At 36.4% G+C, this 26,326-nt stretch overlaps 1 protein-coding gene across 6 annotated transcripts in view; it reads left to right on the plus strand.

Moving 5' to 3' along the window:
* Positions 1–12,004: 12,004 nt before the first annotated feature.
* fubp3 (far upstream element (FUSE) binding protein 3) overlaps positions 12,005–26,326 on the plus strand; it is a 47,315-nt gene continuing 32,993 nt past the window's right edge. For 2 of the 6 annotated variants that reach the window (XM_056255106.1, XM_056255104.1), the window contains exons 1-9: positions 12,006–12,148; positions 20,201–20,309; positions 22,164–22,200; positions 22,290–22,339; positions 22,721–22,792; positions 24,406–24,463; positions 24,599–24,761; positions 25,206–25,304; positions 26,092–26,193. In XM_056255106.1, coding sequence (XP_056111081.1) covers positions 12,050–12,148; positions 20,201–20,309; positions 22,164–22,200; positions 22,290–22,339; positions 22,721–22,792; positions 24,406–24,463; positions 24,599–24,761; positions 25,206–25,304; positions 26,092–26,193 — 789 coding nt within the window. In that variant the 5' untranslated portion in view covers positions 12,006–12,049. Of the gene's footprint in view, positions 12,149–20,200; positions 20,310–22,163; positions 22,201–22,289; positions 22,340–22,720; positions 22,793–24,405; positions 24,464–24,598; positions 24,762–25,205; positions 25,305–26,091; positions 26,194–26,326 lie in introns of all 6 variants that reach the window. The other 4 variants (XM_056255102.1, XM_056255105.1, XM_056255107.1 and 1 more) reach the window with 3 other exon arrangements.

Below are 26,326 nucleotides of genomic sequence, written 5' to 3' on the forward strand. Positions count from 1 at the left end.
CATGTCTATGCGTCATTACGTCACATCTGTACACACACATCTGCACACACACATCTGCACACACACATCTGCACACACACATCTGCACACACACATCTGTACACAAACACGTACACACACATCTGCTCACACACATCTGCACACACACATCTGCACACACACATCTGTACACAAACACGTACACACACATCTGCACACACACATCTGCACACACACATCTGCACACACACATCTGTACACACACACGTACACACACATCTGCACACACACATCTGCACACACACATCTGCACACACACATCTGTACACACACACTTGTACACACACACCTGTACACACACACATCTGTACACACACACACCTGTACACACACACGTACACACACATCTGTACACACACACCTGCACACACACATCTGCACACACACATCTGTACACACACACTTGTACACACACACCTGTACACACACACATCTGTACACACACACACCTGTACACACACATTTGTACACACACGCCTGTACACACACATCTGTACACACACACATCTGTACACACACACATCTGTACAAACACACACACACACACATCTGTACACACACACACACACACACACATCTGTACACACACACATCTGTACACACACACACACACACATCTGTACACACACACACACACACATCTGTACACACACACACATCTGTACACACACACATCTGTACACACACACACACACACACACACACATCTGTACACACACACACATCTGTACACACACACACACACACACATCTGGACACACACACATCTGTACACACACATCTGTACACACACACATCTGTACACACACACATCTGTACACACACATCTGTACACACACACATCTGTACACACACACATCTGTACACACACACACATCTGTACACACACACATCTGTACACACACACACACACATCTGTACACACACACATCTGTACACACACATCTGTACACACACACACACACACACACATCTGTACACACACACATCTGTACACACACATCTGCACACACACATCTGTACACACACACACATCTGTACACACATCTGTACACACACATCTGTACACACACATCTGCACACACACATCTGTACACACACACATCTGTACACACACATCTGTACACACACCTGTACAAACACATCTGTACACACACACATCTGTACACACACATCTGTACACACACACATCTGTACACACACACACATCTGTACACACACACATCTGTACACACACATCTGTACACACACACATCTGCACACACACATTCTGCCCACACACATCTGCACACACACATCTGCACACACACACATCTGCACACACACATCTGTACACACATGTAGGCTCACTATTGGCCACCATTACACACATGACCAGCGTCGGCCAATAGTGAGCCTACATGTGTGGGCAGATGTGTGTGGGCAGATGTGTGTGTGTACAGATGTGTGTGTACAGATGTGTGTGGGCAGATGTGTGTGGGCAGATGTGTGTGTGTACAGATGTGTGTGGGCAGAATGTGTGTGTGCAGATGTGTGTGTGTACAGATGTGTGTGTACAGATGTGTGTGTGTGTACAGATGTGTGTGGGCAGATGTGTGTGTGTACAGATGTGTGTGTGTGTGTGTGTGTGTGTGTGTGTGTGTGTGTACAGATGTGTGTGGGCAGAATGCGTGTGTGCAGATGTGTGTGTGTACAGATGTGTGTGTACAGATGTGTGTGTGTACAGATGTGTGTGTACAGATGTGTGTGTGTACAGATGTGTGTGGGCAGATGTGTGTGTGTACAGATGTGTGTGTACAGATGTGTGTGTGTACAGATGTGTGTGGGCAGAATGTGTGTGTGCAGATGTGTGTGTGTACAGATGTGTGTGTACAGATGTGTGTGTGTGTACAGATGTGTGTGGGCAGATGTGTGTGTGTACAGATGTGTGTGTGTGTGTGTGTGTGTGTGTGTGTGTGTGTGTGTGTGTGTGTACAGATGTGTGTGTGTACAGATGTGTGTGGGCAGAATGTGTGTGTGCAGATGTGTGTGTGTACAGATGTGTGTGTACAGATGTGTGTGTGTACAGATGTGTGTGGGCAGATGTGTGTGTGTACAGATGTGTGTGTACAGATGTGTGTGTGTACAGATGTGTGTGGGCAGAATGTGTGTGAGCAGATGTGTGTGTGTACAGATGTGTGTGTACAGATGTGTGTGTGTGTACAGATGTGTGTGGGCAGATGTGTGTGTGTACAGATGTGTGTGTGTGTGTGTGTGTACAGATGTGTGTGTGTACAGATGTGTGTGGGCAGAATGTGTGTGTGCAGATGTGTGTGTGTACAGATGTGTGTGTACAGATGTGTGTGTGTACAGATGTGTGTGTACAGATGTGTGTGTACAGATGTGTGTGTGTACAGATGTGTGTGTGTACAGATGTGTGTGTGTACAGATGTGTGTGTACAGATGTGTGTGTGCAGATGTGTGTGTGTACAGATGTGTGTGTACAGATGTGTGTGTGTACAGATGTGTGTGTGTACAGATGTGTGTGTACAGATGTGTGTGTGTACAGATGTGTGTGTGTACAGATGTGTGTGTACAGATGTGTGTGTGTACAGATGTGTGTGTGTACAGATGTGTGTGGGCAGATGTGCGTGATGCTGCCGTACGACCCAGAAGCGCTGCGCTGTTACACTACGAGAACTCACTCGACGCCCACAGAGAAGAAAATGAATTGCTGTAATAATAAAGTCGTTATTTTTGTTTGTTTTTTGCGCACAGAAAGTATTCTCGTCGCTTGATAAACTTAAGGTTGAGCCACTGTAGTCACTCGGACTATTTTAGCGATGTCTTTCCTACATTTCTGGGCCTTCAAAGTGTTCATTAAATAGCTGTCAATGGAGCCGGATTTCATAAAAAATATCTTAATTTGTGTTCAGAAGATGAAGGAAAGTCTTACGGTGTTGAACAACATGAAGGTAATTACTGACAGAGTTTTCATTTTTGGGTGAACTATCCCTTTAAGCACCCGGATGATGCACTCATTTAACCGAAAAAACTAAGTGTGGACCGTTGGACGCTTCATGCGCTCGACTGTCACCGCTTTAATTACCGGCTTTCTTTAATTATTGACTTTTTGAATGACAAAATAAACGTATAAAGTTCATACACTACACGCTTGAGCACATAGTGTATAGTGTGTCATTTGGGACACGGCTTCTGTCATTAATTACTCACCCTCGTGTCGTTCCAAGACCTTCGTTAATCTTCGTAACACAAATGAAGATAGTTTTGACTATTTAATGAACACTTTGAAGGCCCAGAAATGTAGGAAATACATCGTTAAAATAGTCCATGTGACGACAGTGGTTCAACCTTAAGTTTATGAAGCGACGAGTACTTTTTGTGCACCAAAAAAACAAAATATCGACTTTATTCAGTCATTTCTTCTCTTCTGTATCAGTCTGGGAATGATAGAAATGACTGAATAAAGTCGATATTTTCCCTGTGTCTCAATGTCCATACTATCCAGTGTAATTTATTCCTGTGATTAAGCTGAGTTTTCAGCTGGAGTAATGATGCGATAAATTCAGCTTTGGTCTAAATACATTTTAAAATACATTCAATAGCTAACAGTTGTTTTAAACTAATAATATTTCACTGTTTTACTGTATTTTTGATCAAATAAATGCAGCCTTGGTGAGCAGAAGAGACTCTTTTACAAATCTTAATATATAATTGATGCTTACAAACAATTACAGTGCTAACCATAGTTTAACATTCCTATAGTAACTAAAGGATATTACTATCGATGATTAAATGGCAAACTTTGTTTAGTGTCGTTAAGTTTAGTTTATTTTCTTTGAGGGACAGCAATTCCCAGTTTTTTTGTAGTTTGGTGGAAAATGTGGTAATGCAAGATTTCTTCATAATATTAGACGTTGAATATTAGATGGATTTGTGTTTTCACCGTTATCAAATGTAGTTTTCATGTATTGGTGAACTTTGCAGTTCTGTTCCGGAAATCAAGGACATGCCGTGATAATTCTGCTTCAAGGCCAGAATCAAACATAGAGTTTGTAACATGAAAGTGTGTGTGTGTCTCTCCAGATCTCACGGCTGTGGATTATGACACTAGGATTATGTATGCAGAAATGCAGACATGGATATTTGATCAGCCCTTTGTGTCGTACTCATAACTGCTTGCAGAAGAGCCATTACTGATGCACTTTTAGCCCTTGAGCACAAGCACACACAGCTGTAGATATCTGTGTGTGTGTGTGTGTGTGTGTGTGTGTGTGTGTGTGTGTGTGTGTGTGTGTGTGTGTGTGTGTGTGTGTGTGTGTGTGTGTCAGCATCTGAGCACCAGATCAGGTCCTGTGCCGAATCTCAGTTTCAGTTGTCGGGTCATGAGCGTGTATGTGCGTGTGTGTGTTGTCAGGTCATGAGCATGTGTGTGTGTGTGTGTGTGTTGTCAGGTCATGAGCATGTGTGTGTGTGTGTGTGTGTGTGTGTGTTGTCAGGTCATGAGCATGTGTGTGTGTGTGTGTGTGTGTTGTCAGGTCATGAGCATGTGTGTGTGTGTGTTGTCAGGTCATGAGCAGAACAGCAGAGATGAGACGCCTCGGGTCGACAGGTGAATGTAAAGCAATATCTTTATGGGCTGTTTATTCTTCAAGAGGTCAACATGATTTTGCAGTCTGCATCTTTTATTGCTCATATGCAGCTGGGAATTACTATCTCTCTTTCTCTCTCTCTCTCTCTCTCTCTGAAAATATATATACATACATACAGTTGTCAACATTTGAAGTGGATCAAAACCTTTCATCAAAGTTATACATGAAATTTGAACAAGACCTACTGTACACACACAGACACACGCATATATATATATATATATATATATATACAGTTGTTGATTTGTCATTATTTTCCGCATATATACTGTATATACACTCACCTAAAGGATTATTAGGAACACCATACTACTACTGTGTTTGACCCCCTTTCGCCTTCAGAACTGCCTTAATTCTACGTGGCATTGATTCAACAAGGTGCTGAAAGCATTCTTTTGAAATGTTGGCCCATATTGATAGGATAGCATCTTGCAGTTGATGGAGATTTGTGGGATGCACATCCAGGGCACGAAGCTCCTGTTCCACCACATCCCAAAGATGCTCTATTGGGTTGAGATCTGGTGACTGTGGGGGCCATTTTAGTACAGTGAACTCATTGTCATGTTCAAGAAACCGATTTGAAATGATTCGAGCTTTGTGACATGGTGCATTATCCTGCTGGAAGTAGCCATCAGAGGATGGGTACATGGTGGCCATAAAGGGATGGACATGGTCAGAAACAATGCTCAGGTAGGCCGTGGCATTTAAACGATGCCCAATTGGCACTAAGGGGCCTAAAGTGTGCCAAGAAAACATCCCCCACACCATTACACCACCACCACCAGCCTGCACAGTGGTAACAAGGCATGATGGATCCATGTTCTCATTCTGTTTACGCCAAATTCTGACTCTAACATCTGAATGTCTCAACAGAAATCGAGACTCATCAGACCAGGCAACATTTTTCCAGTCTTCGGCCTTGTCCACACGGACACGGGTATTTTTATAACCGGAGTTTTTCCTACAGCGTTTTTAAAAAAAAATCCCGTCCACACATGCTCGGTCTCCGTCTACATGAAAACACAAAAACATGCTATCAAGCGCGGTCAAGAGCATGCCACGCCAGCAGGCGGCGATATAACCCTTAACCGTAAAGCCACGTTGGCCAATCAGAAGCGCAAATCTGACGTCAAACACAGCGGATAACGGCGCACACTCTGACGTCGCAAGGCAAAAACCCCGGTTTCACTGTCTACACGACAACACTGTAACCGGCGTTTCTGAAAATCCTCACCCTGGCAGGGGTTTCCAAAAATGTTCGGTTTCAGTGCGTTTCCGTGTGGACGAACGGCCGAACCGCGTAAAAAAAGTCGCGGTTATAAAAATACCCGTGTCCGTGTGGACAGGGCCTTCAACTGTCCAATCCCGGGTCGTGTTTGCGTTCACACAGAAGACGTTCTGGCAATTTCCCGGGATCAACATGCTGTGTGAAAGGGGCTATATATATATACAGTATATATGCGGAAAATAATGACAAATCAACAACTGTATATATATATATTATCATTCTTTTCTGGATTTCTTCTCACATGCACATTGATTAAATTAAATTCACATTTATTTGTATAGCGCTTTGTTATTTGTTGCACTTTTGACTATTGCCCTTGCTCTTGTTTTAAATAAACTTATTTGACCTTTTGATAGTTGTGTGTGTAAAAGTGATTTGGTGATTACCAAGATTTTTGGGTTTAATTTCAAACCCATTTTACAGTAGTCAACATCTGAAGTGGACCTTTCATCAAAGTTATACATGAATCTTGAACAATACCCGTTCCTCTCTCAGGGCGACTGATGAACTTTTCTGATACACTTCAAATGTATGTTTATGTCAAATGACTGTAGTTTCATTTTTTACTCCAAGCATTGGAGTCATTTTAAACCATACAAAAAAACAGACATGTATTGCAACCCTGCTGGGTCAAAACAACCCAGTGCTGGGTTGCCAAAATGAACAATGTTGTTTGTTTTTTTAACCCATCGTGTTTTTTTTTTGTGTAAAATAAGAAATAGTCAACGCATTTTACGCTTAAAATCTTGTTTCCGCCACAGAGTAAAAATTTTAAAAGATAATTGCGATTTTTTATCTCACAATTGCAACTTTATATCACGCAATTCTGTCTTTATAACTTGCAATTGCAACTTTATATCACGTAATTGTGACTTTATAACTCGCATTTGCAACTTTATATCACGTAATTCTGACTTTATAACTCGCATTTGCAACTTTATATCACGTAATTCTGACTTTATAACTCGCATTTGCAACTTTATATCACGTAATTCTGACTTTATAACTCGCAATTGCAACTTTATATCACGTAATTCTGACTTTATAACTCGCATTTGCAACTTTATATCACGTAATTCTAACTTTATAACTCGCAATTGCAACTTTATATCACGTAATTCTGACTTTATAACTCGCAATTGCAACTTTATATCACGTAATTCTGATTTTATAACTCGCATTTGCAACTTTATATCACGTAATTCTGACTTTATAACTCGCAATTGCAACTTTATATCACGTAATTCTGACTTTATAACTCGCAATTGCAACTTTATATCACGTAATTCTGACTTTATAACTCGCAATTGCAACTTTATATCACGTAATTCTAACTTTATAACTCGCAATTGCAGCTTTGTATCACGTAATTCTGACTTTATAACTCGCAATTGCAGCTTTATATCACGTAACTCTGACTTTATAACTTGCATTTGCAACTTTATATCACGTAATTCTGACTTTATAACTCGCATTTGCAACTTTATATCACGCAATTCTGACTTTATAACTCGCAATTGCAGCTTTATATCACGTAATTCTGATTTTATAACTCGCATTTGCAACTTTATATCACGTAATTCTGACTTTATAACTTGCATTTGCAACTTTATATCACGCAATTCTGACTTTATAACTCGCAATTGCAGCTTTGTATCACGTAATTCTGACTTTATAACTCGCAATTGCAACTTTATATCACGTAATTCTGACTTTATAACTCGCATTTGCAACTTTATATCACGTAATTCTGACTTTATAACTCGCAATTGCAACTTTATATCACGTAATTCTGACTTTATAACTCGCAATTGCAACTTTATATCACGTAATTCTAACTTTATAACTCGCAATTGCAGCTTTGTATCACGTAATTCTGACTTTATAACTCGCAATTGCAGCTTTATATCACGTAATTCTGACTTTATAACTTGCATTTGCAACTTTATATCACGTAATTCTGACTTTATAACTCGCATTTGCAACTTTATATCACGCAATTCTGACTTTATAACTCGCAATTGCAGCTTTATATCACGTAATTCTGATTTTATAACTCGCATTTGCAACTTTATGTCACGTAATTCTGATTTTATAACTCGCATTTGCAACTTTATATCACGTAATTCTGACTTTATAACTCGCAATTGCAACTTTATATCACGTAATTCTGACTTTATAACTCGCAATTGCAACTTTATATCACGTAATTCTGACTTTATAATTAGCAATTGCAACTTTATATCACGTAATTCTGACTTTATAACTCGCATTTGCAACTGTATATCACGTAATTCTGACTTTATAACTCGCAATTGCAACTTTATATCACGTAATTCTGACTTTATAACTCGCAATTGCAACTTTATATCACGTAATTCTGACTTTATAACTCGCAATTGCAACTTTATATCACGTAATTCTGACTTTATAACTCGCAATTGCAACTTTATATCACGTAATTCTGACTTTATAATTAGCAATTGCAACTTTATATCACGTAATTCTGACTTTATAACTCGCAATTGCAACTTTATATCACGTAATTCTGACTTTATAACTCGCATTTGCAACTGTATATCACGTAATTCTGACTTTATAACTCGCAATTGCAACTTTATATCACGTAATTCTGACTTTATAACTCGCAATTGCAACTTTATATCACGTAATTCTGACTTTATAACTCGCAATTGCAGCTTTATATCACGTAATTCTGACTTTATAACTTGCATTTGCAACTTTATATCACGTAATTCTGACTTTCTAACTCGCATTTGCAACTTTATATCACGCAATTCTGACTTTATAACTCGCAATTGCAGCTTTATATCACGTAATTCTGATTTTATAACTCGCATTTGCAACTTTATATCACGTAATTCTGACTTTATAACTTGCATTTGCAACTTTATATCACGTAATTCTGACTTTATAACTTGCATTTGCAACTTTATATCACTTAATTCTGACTTTATAACTTGCATTTGCAACTTTATATCACGTAATTCTGACTTTATAACTCGCAATTGCAACTTTATATCACGTAATTCTGACTTTATAACTCGCATTTGCAACTTTATATCACGCAATTCTGACTTTATAACTCGCATTTGCAACTTTATATCACGTAATTCTGACTTTATGACTCGCATTTGCAACTTTATATCACGTAATTCTGACTTTATAACTCGCATTTGCAACTTTATATCACGTAATTCTGACTTTATAACTTGCATTTGCAACTTTATATCACGTAATTCTGACTTTATAACTCGCAATTGCAACTTTATATCACGTAATTCTGACTTTATAACTCGCATTTGCAACTTTATATCACGTAATTCTGACTTTATAATTAGCAATTGCAACTTTATATCACGTAATTCTGACTTTATAACTCGCATTTGCAACTGTATATCACGTAATTCTGACTTTATAACTCGCAATTGCAACTTTATATCACGTAATTCTGACTTTATAACTCGCAATTGCAACTTTATATCACATAATTCTGACTTTATAACTCGCATTTGCAACTTTATATCACGTAATTCTGACTTTATAACTCGCAATTGCAACTTTATATCACGTAATTGTGACTTTATAACTCGCAATTGCAACTTTATATCACGTAATTGTGACTTTATAACTTGCAATTGTAACTTTATATCACGTAATTCTGACTTTATAACTCGCAATTGCAACTTTATATCACATATTTCTGACTTTATAACTCGCATTTGCAACTTTATATCACGTAATTCTGACTTTATAACTCACATTTGCAACTTTATATCACATAATTCTGACTTTATAACTCGCATTTGCAACTTTATATCACGTAATTCTGACTTTATAACTCGCAATTGCAACTTTATATCACGTAATTGTGACTTTATAACTCGCAATTGCAACTTTATATCACGTAATTGTGACTTTATAACTTGCAATTGTAACTTTATATCACGTAATTCTGACTTTATAACTCGCAATTGCAACTTTATATCACATATTTCTGACTTTATAACTCGCATTTGCAACTTTATATCACGTAATTCTGACTTTATAACTCACAATTGCAACTTTATATCTTCCATTTCTGACTTTTTCGACATTCCAACTTAACACACAATTCTGAAATAAAAAGTCAGAATTGTGAGATAAAAAGTTGCAATTAACCTTTTATTTCTTATTCTGTGGCGGAAACAAGCTTCCATATAAAACAAGTGACAAAAATCGTTAAAAATAAAAGACAAAACGTCATTTTCAATTAAATTGCAATTTTAAGTTATACGAAATTCAACTAGACAAAACTTGAAAAAAATTAGTTGAAATGACTTTTTGATTGTACTTACAAAAAAAATTAAGGCAGCAACTGAACTTTTTGAAGTTGATTTGGGGCATTTTTTACAGTGTTTGCAGCTGGAAGTGAATTGCACAAAATAAATGCTTGTTAGAAAATAAGAAATGGAAAAACAATCCATGCAGTTTATGCTTAAAAACAGTCGCCTCTGGCTTGCTTAGTTGGAGACACTTAATATTTAACAATATTAGGCTGATCTGCTGTCCGGACGCATCACTGTTTTTTCTTTATAGATGAATAGAACTAATTTAATAATTGATAAACTTTTCACAGTTGTTGAACATTATTTCTGATCTGAGATTTCACACTTACACTCCCGCCTGTCACTCATTCAGCCGGCGAACCCAATTTGCATAAGCAGGTCTGAAATTGATGGCAATCTTGCAGTTGTGACGCCCACAGTTCCTGCCAGATGTTCTCAGACGCTTCCACATGTGCCGAACGAGTTCATCATAACCATAAACATGATCCACACGCCAGTGCTGGACCAGAGCAAATGTTTGCTAAAGAATTGTGAATATATGAAACCTTTCCTCTCAGTTTTTCATTGATTCACCTATTAATTGATCAATTCATAATAATTTACCCAGTTACATGAAGATTTCATGATGCGATGGAATATGCCTTTGCCATTTTTTTATTTTTTTTGTTTGTTTACCTTTAATTGTATTAGTTAAAGTTAAGGTAGATCAGAGTAATTCAGTTATATACATATTAGCACTGATATGAGAATTATACTTCATAAAATTTAAATTGACTAAATGCATGTGATGTCTGGAGAAGTAAAGTTTTTTTTAAATTCCAGCACTACCAAATAATACACACACACACACACACTCGAAACATATTTTATATATTTAAAAAAATGTATGTTATATATACACACACACTCATATTATATATTTAAAAGTTTTATGTTACACACACAAACATATTATATATGTAACATTTTTTATGTTATTTATATATACACACGCACATATACTGTATATATTTAACATTTTTGTGTAATATATACATACACATATATTAGCCTATATATTTTATGTAATATATTATAATATATTACATTATACACAACATACTGTATATATTTAACATTTTTGTGTAATATATAGCATACATACACACATATTTTTTATATAATATATTATAATATATATAATTCTTTTAGGTTTTATACAGTATACACAGACATATACACACATGAAATACACACAAACACATATATGTAAAAAAAAATGTTACACACATATATATAACATATATATTTACAAATTGTTGTTTTATATATATATATATATATATATATATATATATATATATATATATATATATATATATCTGACTTGAACTTAAATCAAAACACATAGGCTACAATAATTCAAAGGGCTTTACATGAAAATTATGAAAAATAGCAGTCACAAAAACCTTAGTAGATTAATAAATTAATTGAAATGAGGTGAAGATGTACAATAAATAAAATACTTGCTAAGGACTAAATGATCAAGTGTGATCAGGTTAAGTAACAAAAAAAAGCAATAAAATGAACTCTAGTGCTGTTAGAACCACGTGTGTGAAATCTCGCAGAGTCTCGTCTCCCTCTCAAGTCTCGCGTTGTTCCGTCGAGCTGTTTCCTGTTCCGGGGTCGGTCGTGTACGCCGTGTGTGTGTTTATGCGCTTGTGTGTGTGAGTGTGTGTGTGATGATGATGATGGCGGAGCTGGTGCAGGGACAGGCCTCGGTGGCTCAGGCCGGGATGAAGGCTGACGGATTCACGGACCCGTTTCACCGTACGCGACAGGTACACACGCCAGCATGTGTGTGTAGACGACCGCACGCGTCTGTGTGTGTTTGTGTGTGTTTAATGAGTGCGCGTTTGGCGTGAGTGTGTGTGTGTGTAGCCTGTTAGCTGCTAGTGCTGGATGAGCTTTTAAACTCAGCACACACACACTCACACAGATTAAGGCCACAGCCCAACAACTATAAAACACAATTTACACGCGGAAGAATCAAACACAACTTAAAGCTGCCAAGATTGACAACAACTTTATTGCGATCCACTCGATCAGAAACTACAGGAACAAACTGCTACAACCTGTTGTTGTCATGCACACGTTTTAAAACTTACTTCGACTCACGCGAACAGATGCGCGACAAACTCTCGCGTTGCGCGAAACGGCGGAAAGTGCGCAGTGTGAAGTTTGTTGTGCACGTTGACACTTGTGTTTAGCGCGCGCGCACACACACTCTCACACACACTCGTGTAGTGAATCCACACCGATGATCATGTGCTCCGGGCAGTTTTAGGACTGAAGAAAAACTTCAACTGTCACTGTGTGTGTGTGTGTGTGTTGCACATTGTAAGGGTTTGTGTCCTTGAGCAGCGTGGCCTTGTGCTTCTGCTCACAATACTTATAATCCTCATTTTACCTTTACATATAGCAGTGCATGTTCTATATCTCCTTATATTAGCACTTTTAATAATCACAATCTTCATTTTATCATTATATATGGTTTTGCATGTAGTATATCTCATATTGCCACCTTTTTAATAATCATAATAATTTTTTTTTCATTTAATATAGCCTATTTTTACATGTAGTATATCTGCTCATATGGGCACATTTAATAATCATAATCTTCTTTTTATATATATATATATATATATATATATATATATATATATATATATATATATATATAATACTGCATGTAGTATATCTGTTCGCACATTTAATAATCATAATCTTCATTTTACCATTACGTTTATCATTGCATGTAGTATGTCTGCTCATATGGGCACTTTTAATAATCTATCTTAATTTGACCATTATATGTTGTATTGCATGTTCTATATCTGCTCATATTAGCTCTTTTAATAATCATAATCTTCATTTTACCATTATATATATGATTGCATGTAGTATATCTGCTCATATGAGCACTTTTAATAATCATAATCTTCATTTTACCTTTACATATAGCAGTGCATGAAGTATATCTTCTCTTATTAGCACTTTTAATACTCATAATCCTCATTTTACCTTTACATATAGCATTGCATGTAGTATATCTGCTCATATTAGCACTTTTAATAATCATATTCTTAATTTTTTTTTTAAATTACATATAGTTTTGCTTGTAGTATGTCTGCTCATATGGGCACTTTTAGTAATCTATCTTAATTTTACCATTATATGTTGTATTGCATGTTCTATATCTGCTCATATTAGCTCTTTTAATAATCATAATCTTCATTTTACCATTATATATATGATTGCATGTAGTATATCTGCTCATATGAGCACTTTTAATAATCATAATCTTCATTTTACCTTTACATATAGCAGTGCATGAAGTATATCTTCTCTTATTAGCACTTTTAATACTCATAATCCTCATTTTACCTTTACATATAGCAGTGCATGTAGTATATCTGCTCATATCAGCACTTTTAATAATCATAATCTTCATTTTACCTTTACATATAGCAGTGCATGAAGTATATCTGCTCATATCAGCACTTTTAATACTCATAATCCTCATTTTACCTTTACATATAGCAGTGCATGAAGTATATCTGCTCATATCAGCACTTTTAATACTCATAATCCTCATTTTACCTTTACATATAGCAGTGCATGTAGTATATCTGCTCATATCAGCACTTTTAATACTCATAATCCTCATTTTACCTTTACATATAGCAGTGCATGAAGTATATCTGCTCATATCAGCACTTTTAATACTCATAATCCTCATTTTACCTTTACATATAGCAGTGCATGAAGTATATCTGCTCATATCAGCACTTTTAATACTCATAATCCTCATTTTACCTTTACATATAGCAGTGCATGTAGTATATCTGCTCATATCAGCACTTTTAATACTCATAATCCTCATTTTACCTTTACATATAGCAGTGCATGAAGTATATCTGCTCATATCAGCACTTTTAATACTCATAATCCTCATTTTACCTTTACATATAGCAGTGCATGTAGTATATCTGCTCATATCAGCACTTTTAATAATCATAATCTTCATTTTACCTTTACATATAGCAGTGCATGAAGTATATCTTCTCTTATCAGCACTTTTAATACTCATAATCCTCATTTTACCTTTACATATAGCATTGCATGTAATATATCTGCTCATATGAGCACTTTGCTGCTTAAAGTTGCGGTAGCTGCACCACATGAGCCAGTGGTGTGTCTCGCAGTGCTATAGTGATGATGTATTTGAGGATCGCTGTCGTGAGCAGCTGTCGTGACGCGCGTCAGTGTTGCAGAGACACGCGTGAGCTGTGAATATGAGACTCTGAGACAAGTCACTCATGCATGCATGTGCCCGCGCACGTTTGCATAACACGAAAAACCAGCCCTGAGCGGGAAACCTGCATGATTATTCCATTATTTTTGCTTCTTTGTAACATGCATGTGCAGCTGACAGTGAGGTACTCTCTCTCCTACGCCGGATCGGAGCCGTTAGTGCAGTTGCAGGCTCTGAGCGGCTGCGCGGCTTCATGGGGAAGTCTCCTGAGTGCCGCTGCTTGTGAGGAGGCGCCTGACGGATCAATACTCACAATAAAATTGAGTAGAGACGGTTAACTTTAATATCTTTATAAGTTCCGCGTTTAAAGGCCACCTGAAATCAAAATATACGTTGTTTTTGTAGCTTTTAGTATGAATGTTGGGCTTGAGGTGACGAATAAGCTCCAAAACAATGACAAAAGTCGCATTTTAGGATATAAGCATTCAAAACTTAGTCTCACTTCCGCCTAAATGGATCAGGGATTTTTATGACATCACCGCTTCTATCCAATCAAAAGCTCTCTAGAGTCTAAAGCTCCGCCCCCTATGTGTTCGATTGTTCAAACGCTTGAGTTTTATTACGTTTTCCAACTCTACGTTGGCACCGCAGGAACTGGGAACGATTGTAGCTCGAGGAACTCCTGTACTCCTCCGTCAGAGTCGCTCTGAGCTTAACCAGCGCTATAGCGCTTCTGTAGCTCCGCCCCTTTTCAGCGCTTCCGGTCTGTATTTTCACAGCGATCTTTCGTATTTATGAATGAACGGCTCGGTTTAAAATCTTCCTGGTCGACTGACATTTAAGACATCTGCTTTAAACATTACAAACTTTCGTTAACTCTACATTAAGTAAATCCACTTCAAAAGCTAATTACTGCTGGACTACTCCTCGCTGATTGGCCGAACGCACGAAACACCGGCACCCGAAGCTGAGATTATAACCTATATATTTACTCCAGGAACTAACTCTACGACATGTAAAACAGAGATAGATGAAGCTCTTAATCTTTACGCCGAGGAGAAACCCAACTCGACTTTGAGGAGACCAAGAGAAACATGATGATGTGTTTCTGCTCAGCAACACTGGACATCGACACACGCCATACGCTAATAACTCTATTACTGTCTACTTTCTGTGTATAACAGTTCTCTCTAATAACGTATTAGACAGATCGCAAACTCATGAACACGGAGAATGCGAGCACTGGCGTTCTCAGCGCCGTCAAAATAAGTCACAACAACAAGCCTAACCCTGCTGTCTAAGTCTGTGAGGTAAACTAAACGCTATTGGCTATTTGAAAAGGGGGAGGAGCCATTCAATATGTCCCGCCTTCTCTTCCTGTTTCAGTGGGACTTTAAACTGCATTCGTTAGTTGCCTCAGTCATAATTCACATAGAAATCAGTCGACAGGCTTTCAGAGGCAAGCTAGGAAGTCGGGAAGGTCACGTTTTTAAGTTTCGTTACAAGCTGTTCACACATCGGCTGTTAAAGTGCAATTAATGCAGGAAAATTTACATCTTTCGTTGTTTTATTGTTGCTGTTGTTTCTTAAAGCGATAAGCCACTCGAGGTTTTACAGCAGTTACGCGGTTATTTTAGTATCTTTGAAATACAATTATAATTTAAGCAAAGTTTTAACAAAGTTTTATAACGATTTAGTTAAAAATATTTAGTTTAGTTTTAGTTTAAATAAACTTATTTCAGTTTTAGTTTATTTTAGTACATCAAGTTAAACTAAATTAAAAAATGTTGGCGATTAGCTCAAATAAAATGCGTTTCTTTTTTAAACATGTTAAATAAGTTAACGTTTATTTGATTTTGAGGGCAATTTTTGTTTTATGGTTTCCGTTTTAGTCAACTATAACAACCCTGTTCCTTATTTCTGTCTAATAATATAATGCTTTAGCTTTTTCTTTTCTCATTATTGTTCTGTGGTGTTTTCATGGCTTTAATCATCAGATAGTCGATGGTGTAAGAGCAGTTTTTGGCCTCCATGTCGAATGGTCACATGACCCTGTACACACACACGGACACCTGTGGCCAGGCGTAAGTTTTCCTCGAGTGTGTTTCCGTCCCTCGTGTTCAGAGACTGTGCTTTAGCTTTTATCAACTCAGTGTGGAAGAAATAGACCCTGGCTCACGTCCAGAATCACACACCGTTTCTGAAAACACACACCGTTTCTGCTGGTTTATCAGCGCGTCACAGTCGAGCGCTCGTTTGGGTTTGATTCGGGATGAAGTGATTGTGAACGGTAAATTAATGCTGCAAAAAATATTAGTTATGAAGCCAGAATGATAAAATAGCATGCTTTTGATATGATAAAATGATAAAATAGCATGCATTTGATTACATCGTGTTTGCGTTCAGAACTATAAATAATTCTGAATCATGTATATGTTTTTTATATATATATATATGTATATACATGCATACATATACACACACATGCATGCATGCATACATATACACACACACACACACACACTTAAAGTCTAAATTCGCCCTTACACAAATTAGGGTTTAAAAAGCATAAATTCATAAAGTCATGACATTAAATGTTGCATGCGTTGCAAAAGTGAATATCTTCCTCAGTATTTTCTCTTGTTTTATAATACTAAACATCTTTAAATCAATATACGTTTACTTGAGATGCAGATGTAAAACGAAGACTTGAACAAAATTAAGTGAGCTTGTAATTCCACTGGCAGATATTTTTGCTCGTTTTAATCATAAACTCACTATTTTTTTATCCGTTTCACAGAAAACAAGACTTTTTGCATCTCAAGTAAATGCGTCTTGATTTGCAATGCAAAAAAAGACACAAATATTGAGGAAGTTTTTTTAAACTCTGAAGTGTTTCTAATGCAACATGTGTTTCTCCCTGGACATTTAGAGCGCATATATAGTGTACGCTTCAATGCATTCCTTAATTTTCTTTAATGCACTTGCACACACCTTATATTTCAACAACAACAACAAAAAGCAGTGCAATGCAAATATATATTTGTGCATTGCATTTCTATTTTATTGGTGTCGTCCTCTCTTTACGGCCTGAGTAATCAGCGTGTCACGGCGCACTTTATCTGTAGTTTGCCCTCCGCATGAAGCGAGTGCTGGTTTGTGTTTGATTTGTGATGACGTGCTTGTGAACATGTTGCATAATCAGGTCCAATGACAGCTGTCGTGTTTTAAAACCCGTGTCTCATCACGTTTAATCGAAACAATCAAACCAGGTCGTGTTGATTATCCGTGATCCAGAAGGAAAGTCTCGTTTCTCCGCCCGTAATCGCACGCTGACTTTGACATGGACGCCCTGTTAGGTGTTGGGCTTGTTGCATCATGGGTAATTAATGACCTACATTGAGTTCACTCCTTGCTTGTGCGTGAACGGTCGTCCCTGTAAGCGGTGGAGAGACGCTGGCGAGTGGGCAACAAGTGTCCAGTGTTTCTCATGCTTGCATTCCTCTCCACTGCTGTTTACCGACTCCTGCGTTTCACTGGAGACTTTCCCATTTATCCAGGCTCTCGCATAGCTGGCATTCCTTCCCAGCATTCCCTAGAAAGAGGGTTTAGCTGGAGGGAAGAGGTGGAGACCGGCCTCTCTCTCTCTTTCTACCCCACTCAAGTCTTTCTCCTCAAAATGGCCTCTTGCTTTGAGTTTAACAGAGCTTTTCTTGCATGCACCATTCAAACGCGATGGCGTATTATCCCGTATTAACTCCCAGATTTCTCTGGTTTTTGTTCTTAATTTTCTGGACGTTTCAGTTTAGTGTAACTCTAACTCCTCAATGATGCAAAACACTCGACTTTATCTAACGTTCAGCTATCTATGTCTGAAAGTATCTAGTTGGAAGATACTCGCATTTTCAATAAATTTCAAAACTTGCTTTTCTCCAGTGAATGAAATGCAAAGCGTTCGTGACGTGCAATGCAGTTCAGAAACGCTTTATGACAGGTTATAATGCACATTTCATTCATAGTGTTTCAAGTACATGCAATATGATCTGTTGGATGGATGTACATGATCTCTGTTAGATTGTGCTTTTGCATACAAACATGCAGTTTGATTCGTAACGTTATGAAGTGTTCATGGCAACTGCAAAAAAAAAAGGCATTGCATTTATAATTTATTGGTATATTCCTGTTGGGGTTTATATCATTCATATATATATATATATATATATAATTTCAACAAAAAAAATGCAATGCAAAATATATATAATATATAGCTTTGTGCAATTGCATTTATATTTCATTACTATATAGTGATTTTTAAATGAATACTTTAAAATAATATTTGTTATTAAGCAAGAATGATCAAATTACTTATTTTTGTTTAAATCTTCATGTTCATTTGCATCAATCATATATATATATGTTTGCAATATGCAAATTCAATTTAAATTTTTCATGACGATTCAATATAAATGCAATTAACAAAGAATGCGAAAAAGCTACTATATATATATATATATATATTCAATTTATTTGTATAGCGCTTTTCACAATACACATCATTTTAAAGCAGCTTCACAGAAATGCGTGAGTCCATATTTACAATTTACAGTGATCTGTAATCAGAGGAAACTGTCTAAGTTATGCATTTCAGAAATGTACATATACAAAATCACAGTTAGTGAAAAATGTATTAATTTAAACAATGTAATAATTTAAGGCAGAAACAATGAGCTCATTGAAGTGATGAATACACTTTTGTTAACACGTGATTAGGACATTTAGAAAAATGTAGCATTGGTGCATGTTGATTCAAAGTTTAAATAAACATGTTTTATTTATATATATATATATATATATATACACACACACGTATACATGTAAAAGTAGCTATTTGCTTTTATTAATTTATTTTTGAATTGCGTGTATATTTCATTGCTATACTGCTGTTGGTAATAAACATTTTACATTATTCATTTAAAAATTACTATTTGAAGCAAGAATGATAGAATGCTTCATTTGCATTTATCACATATATTTAAACACAAATTGTAATCCAATGCAAAACATTTTTTATAACTTTTTTGCATATTTATTTCTTTTTGCATAGCCTTTATATTTCATTGCTTTACTCCATGTAATACAGTGACTGTAAAATAATGAAGAACTCATGCTTTTGTTTAAATCGTCATGTTTGCATTTATCAATCTCATATATTGCAACAACAAAAATTGAAATTTAATGCAAAATTTTTATAACTTTTTTGCTTTCATTTATTTTTGAATACAACTTATGTCATTGCTTTACTCCTGTTGTTAATACAGTGACTGTGAATATTGCAGAACCCATGCTTTTGTTTAAATCGCCATGTTTGCTTTTATCAATCATATATGTATCAACAAAAATTGTAATCCAATGCAAAAAAAAAAAAAAATTATAATATATAGTTTTTTTTTTTTTTTTGCGTTTATTTATTATTTTTGAATACCACTTATATTTCATTGCGTTCCCCCTGTTGGTGTTCCAGTGACTGTAATAACTGTGTGTTTGAGCCGCTGGTTGTCTCTCTGATGTCCTCTAGATTGTTAAGATGACTGGAGAACAGATTCCCCATCTGAACAACTCGTCCCCGGTCGTGGACGCTTCGCTCTATGGCTACGGCGGGCAGAAGCGCTCTCTGGACGAGGGAGGTAAGAAGCCGTGCGGTGTCTGACAGTAACGGCAGTGTTGCTGATCTGAGATCTGAGTGCACAGGCAGCTCGTGTCAGTGCGGACACATGTGAAATCAATGCAGGACTTTATGAAGCTTTGCCCTTTGACGGTGTTTTTCCGCACGAGGCATTGATCGGTGTTTCTGTTCTTGAACTGCTTGCGAAAGAGGCACAAACAGCAAGAGTGAGTCTTTCAGGAAGTGAAACCTGTTTCTGTGGCTTGCAGATTTGTGTCGAGCGCTGGAGGCCTGAACACTCGAGGCTAAAAAACACAACAGACATTAAAAACAGCGAGTCGACCGAATCAATGCATGATGGTTATAAACCACACTAAGTTGATTTTTTTTCATTATTTAATTGCTATTGGCTGTTGCTCAACTTTTACTTGGGTAACACTTTACTTAAAGCCCATATATATGCATGCATGGTTACACTTTATTTTAAGGTGTCATTGTTTAATTATATATTTAAGTACTTACAGGTGAAACTGAAAAAATGAGAATATCGTGCAAAAGTTAAAAAAAGTGAAACTAATATATTATATAGACTCATTACATGCAAAGTGAGATATTTAAAGCCTTTATTTGTTATAATTGTGATGATTATGGCTTACAGCTTATGAAAACCCCAAATTAAAAGTTAGAATATTGTGAAAATGTTTTCATAAGCTGTAAGCCATAATCATCACAATTATAACAAATAAAGGCTTGAAATATCTCACTTTGCATGTAATGAGTCTATATAATATATTAGTTTCACCTTTTAAGTTGAATTACTGAAATAAATGAACTTTTGCACCATATTATCATTTTTCCAGTTTCACCTGTAAGTAATATTAATTTACTAAATGTACTTTCTATAGGGTTGGGGTAGGATTTGGTAGAAGAGTTAGATGCATGTAATTATGCATATTTTACTAAGTACATGTAACAAGGACACTTGTTATAAAATAAAGTGTTACCTAATGCATTATAAACGTGTTGTAATGCAGTAATTACGCTTTGTAATGCACCTTATAATGCATTGAATGATCTCATGAATAATAGTAACCACAGTTATAATACATTATATATAACCTTTATCTATGCATTGAACGCGCCTTAACCCACTGGTGCTGTACGGTCATTTCTGAGTTATTATTATTAGTACGAATTATTATTTTATTTTATTTATCGGAATGGTACGAAACTTGGTTTTCGTAAGGTGTTTGCACTTGCTGTGTGAACACGCACAAAAAAAGGAGTGTATATGATTTGAAAAGTTTAAATTGACCTAAAAAAACACTAGTGCTATTCATGGAAATGAGTTTCCTCTAGTGGAAGCGTTCGGTACTGCGGCCGAACACACTCTCACTGAAAGCTCATTTACTGAGATATCAATCTCAAATTTGGTACACAGTTTATTTAGATTTATGGCTTTTTTCCCCCCTCACATATTAAGAGTAAAACGTGTTTTGAAAAATATTTCATATAAAAATTGAAAATTTAGTTTTTGCGCATTTTTCATAACAAAAATAAGTTATTTTCAGAAGCGTCTCGCACGATTGCGTTCCCAAACACCAGCATTCGTTCGCAAGAGAACATGACAGCGTTTACGCTCTGAGATGCCACTCATGTTTTCTTGAACACATGGGATGGAAACGCTGCTTTATTCGCAAATGTTTTATGCGATATTCCAAAGTTAACGGAGCTATTGGAAGGAATTATGCTAGTGTAGTTGATATATGTATGTTACTTGATAAAATGTCCTTGGGTTTGGAGTCACTTTTGGCTGAGAGACGATATTCTGTGTATTTATCAGTAATTAATACTTTTTCTTTCTCCTTCATCTAAGTGGCGAACCAGCTCGGTGCAATGGTACATGGTACAAGGTGAGCGCTTATATTTATTAAAACTATTGTGGTCTCTTCTATAATAATCTTAGGTTGATATTTACAATCTGCGTATGTTGTTTGTTTAGGGCTATAATAACAGAAGACTACAAAGTGCCTGATAAGATGGTGGGATTCAGTAAGTACTGAAGATCTGAGTGAAACTCTAATGTTTTTCCGATAGACAATGTTCATATTTGGGCTTTATAATCAAATGGGTTTGCAAAAATCGAATGCAGCTTCTCTGTGATGAAATTTTGCCCTTTTATTTAATTGTTTATGGATGAATCATCAAAAAAAAAAAATACATTTGTGACAGATTTTTGTATTGTTCTACGCACATTTAAAAAAAAAAAAAAAAAATTTAATCTGTTCTGTTTGTCATTTGCTTCTGTTGATGTTCTCTATATATGTGCTTTGACCATTGAAAAACGTGTGTCCGTCGTCTTCTGTCAGGAATAGCATGCGTACAGGGTTAGTCCTAACAGAAGTTGAGCTCTTTGTCTTTATTGTGTGTCAGTTATCGGTCGGGGTGGCGAACAGATCACAAGAATTCAGCTGGAATCAAACTGCAAGATCCAGATCGCTGCTGGTGGGTTAATCTGATTCCAGTTCTTCATATTTACTTTGTGTCTTTTTATATTTATTTATATATATATATATATTAGGGCTGTCAAATGATTAATCACGATTAATAGCATCCAAAATAAAAGTGTTTTTACATAATATATGTGTGTACTGTGTATAATTATTTTGTATATAAATGCACACATGTATATATTTAAGAAAAATATGTTATTTATATAAAATGTTTATATTTATATTAAATATACATTATATATAGGCTACATTCAATCTATATACAGTATATACATGCAAATATTTCTTAAGTACACATGCATGTGTGGGTATTTATGTATTAAAAATAATTATACACACAGTACACACATATATTATGTAAACAAACTTTTATTTTGGATGCGATTATTCGCGATTAATCGTCTGACAACCCTAATATATATATATATATATATTCATGTTCATTTTATTTTTAATTGTGCTTTTGTCATTTTTATGATTGTAATTATTATTTAATCTTATTTAATTTATTTCAGTTTTAGTTATATTTTTGGTTTTAATGTTACTTTTTTTGGTTATGTGCTTTTGTCATTTTATTAGGTTTTTTTTATATTGCTATTTAGGTTTAATTTATTTTTAGTTTCCATTGTTTATTTTCCAGTTAATTATTTTAGTGCTTCAACTCGACTAAAATGATAATAACCGCGATCCGAAGACAAAACAATCTCTGAAGCTTTAAAGCGCCAGTGCAACTTTAGTCATGTAGAGCAGAAATTGTAATGTGAAATAAACATTTGATGTTTATTGCGAATTAGTTTTTTAAGGTTTAATTTATTTTTATTTCAGTTCTAGATTTTTAATTTCCAGTTAATTATTTTAGTGCTTCAACTTAAACTTATTTCAGTTTCAATTTTTTTTTTTTTTTTTTTTTTAACTACTCAGCTTTATTACAATGAACAAATATTTGTATAGTTTGTTCACGATCCGAAGACAAAACAATCTCTGAAGTGTTAAAGCGCTAGTGCAACTTTATAGCCTGGTTAAAACCAGACCATTCTCAGTTGTAACTGAGTTATGGTCTGGCAAAGCGTCATAGACAAATCATTTCCAGAGGGGCGTCACCAACGGACGTCGCGGATAGACCTAAACCCAATCAGAGCGATGAAGGAGATGACGTATGCAGAGCGGCGGAGACACATCTCCGAGTGTTGTTCTTTGCTCGGTTTTTAACTAAAAGGAAACGTTAAAATCGCTTAAAACAGACGCGATAGCTGCTTCGAACGAGTGATGTTCGACGGCGGCATCCATCTTTGTAATGTAGGCTACAAAATCTGCTTCAAAATCCCAGCGCTGTCGTCATCGTGTAAAGCCCGCCCCAACGCTTCTGATTGGTGCCGTGATTTCGGCGGATTGGAAATGGGCTTGAATGAGCTCTTTGCCAGACTAACTTTCAGAGCAAATCTAAATTTGCCGGAAGTTGTCTGGGTTTTCCCAGGCTAGCAACTTTAGTCATGTAGAGCAGAAATTGTAATGTAAAATAAACATTTGATGGCCACAAGAGATTGGAAATCTGAGCAGATGATTATGATTTATGATTATTATGATTGATTTTTCTCTCTCCCACAGACAGTGGAGGGATGATGGACAGGCCTTGCACCCTGACTGGGACCCCAGAAAGTATCGAGTAAGAGTTCACTGCCCTTAATAATAATAATACCTTTATTTTATATCTTTCTTATTATTTTATTTTGTATCTTTTTTGCCATGACAATAGCCTTAGATGCTGACTCATTAAATAACTCTATCTGTGGTCCGTCAGGCAAGCGAAGAGGTTGTTGGGGCAGATCGTGGACCGGTGTCGGAACGGGCCGGGCTTCCACAGTCAGATGGACGGGAACAGCGCCGTCCAGGAGATCCTCATCCCGGCCAGTAAAGTTGGCCTGGTCATCGGGAAAGGAGGCGACACCATCAAACAACTTCAGGTTGGGTGGAAATTACGCCATGCTTCAGATTACACCATTGACGTGGGGATTCGTAAACGACAACGGGCGTTTCATCTCCTATAGTGTGTCATAGTGGATGACAACCGATGCCTCACGATAAAAAGAGTAGCATGTTTAAATTATTTTTTTTTTGGTCCTCCGTCGTGAGTGAGTGAATCTGTTAGTAATCAAAAAGCATGTCTAATATATTTAAATGAAATCTCAAATCTGTTTTATTTGTTTCGGTTTTATTTTTTTAATCCTTTTTATTTTTCCCAAATTATGTTTCTGTTTGAATTTTTCTAGATTCCATTTTAATGGTTAATGCTCCTGAAGTTCAACATGTACAGGAACATTTCCCCCCATGAGTTTTGTGTTATACATTTATATCAGATTACGTAGTTAAGCAATTCAATTAAATAAGTGTACTTTGTGTGCCCACAGGAGAGGACAGGAGTGAAGATGATCATGATTCAGGACGACCCGATGCCCACTGGATCAGACAAACCCTTGAGAATCACTGGAGACCCTTATAAAGTTCAGGTTCGTCTCTTTAATGACATTAAAACCCCGATATACTTGCAGCGTAATCGAAGAATGAATTGGTGTGGCGTCATTTCAAACTAAATCAGGCCAAAACGAAGTGTGTTCGAAGTTCTGAAAGTTTCTATTAAAAAAAAGTTATCGTATCGGGCAAAATAATCGGTTATCGATTTCAGGTCGAAAGAGCTACCGGTATCGGCCAAAATATTGGTTATCGGTTTCAAATCGAAAGAGTTATCGGTATAGGGCAAAATATCGGTTATCGGGTTCAAATCGAAAGAGTTATCGGTATAGGCCAAAATATCGGTTTCAAATCGAAAGAGTTATCGGTATAGGCCAAAATATCGGTTATCGGTTTCAAATCGAAAGAGTTATCGGTATAGGCCAAAATATCGGTTATTGGTTTCAAATCGAAAGAGTTATCGGTATAGGCCAAAATATCGGTTATTGGTTTCAAATAGAAAGAGTTATCGGTATAGGCCAAAATATCGGTTATCGGTTTCAAATAGAAAGAGTTATCGTATCGGCCAAAATATCGGTTTCAAATAGAAAGAGTTATCAGTATCGGCCAAAATATCGGTTATCGGTTTCAAATCGAAATAGTTATCGGTATAGGTCAAAATGACGATATCGGTGCATCCTGTATCATCAGGATGTTCGCTGCAAAGCCATTTCGAACTTATTTCAACCCCTAAACGAAGAATGAAAAAGAGTATATCGGGGTCTTTACAGTCCCAGATCCACAGTCATGTTGAATGACGTCTGACTCTGCGTGTGTTTTATACAGCAAGCGCGGGAGCTGGTCGTTGAGATCATCAGGGAAAAGGATCAGGGAGATTTCAGGAGTGGCCGCAGTGACTTCGGATCCAGGCTGGGAAGCAGCATCGATGTAAGAAGTGTTCAACGACTGAGCTCAAATTTCACTGCAAAAAATGCCTTTCTCACTTAGTATTTTTGTCTTGTTTCCAGTCCAAATATCTAAAAACTCTTAAATCAAGAAGCATTTATTAAATAAGTCTTGT

Source organism: Rhinichthys klamathensis, unplaced genomic scaffold (assembly GCF_029890125.1).
Source record: "Rhinichthys klamathensis goyatoka isolate OS25496 unplaced genomic scaffold, OSU_Roscu_1.1 h1tg000118l_1, whole genome shotgun sequence".
In the NCBI taxonomy this organism is placed as follows: Eukaryota; Metazoa; Chordata; class Actinopteri; order Cypriniformes; family Leuciscidae; genus Rhinichthys; species Rhinichthys klamathensis.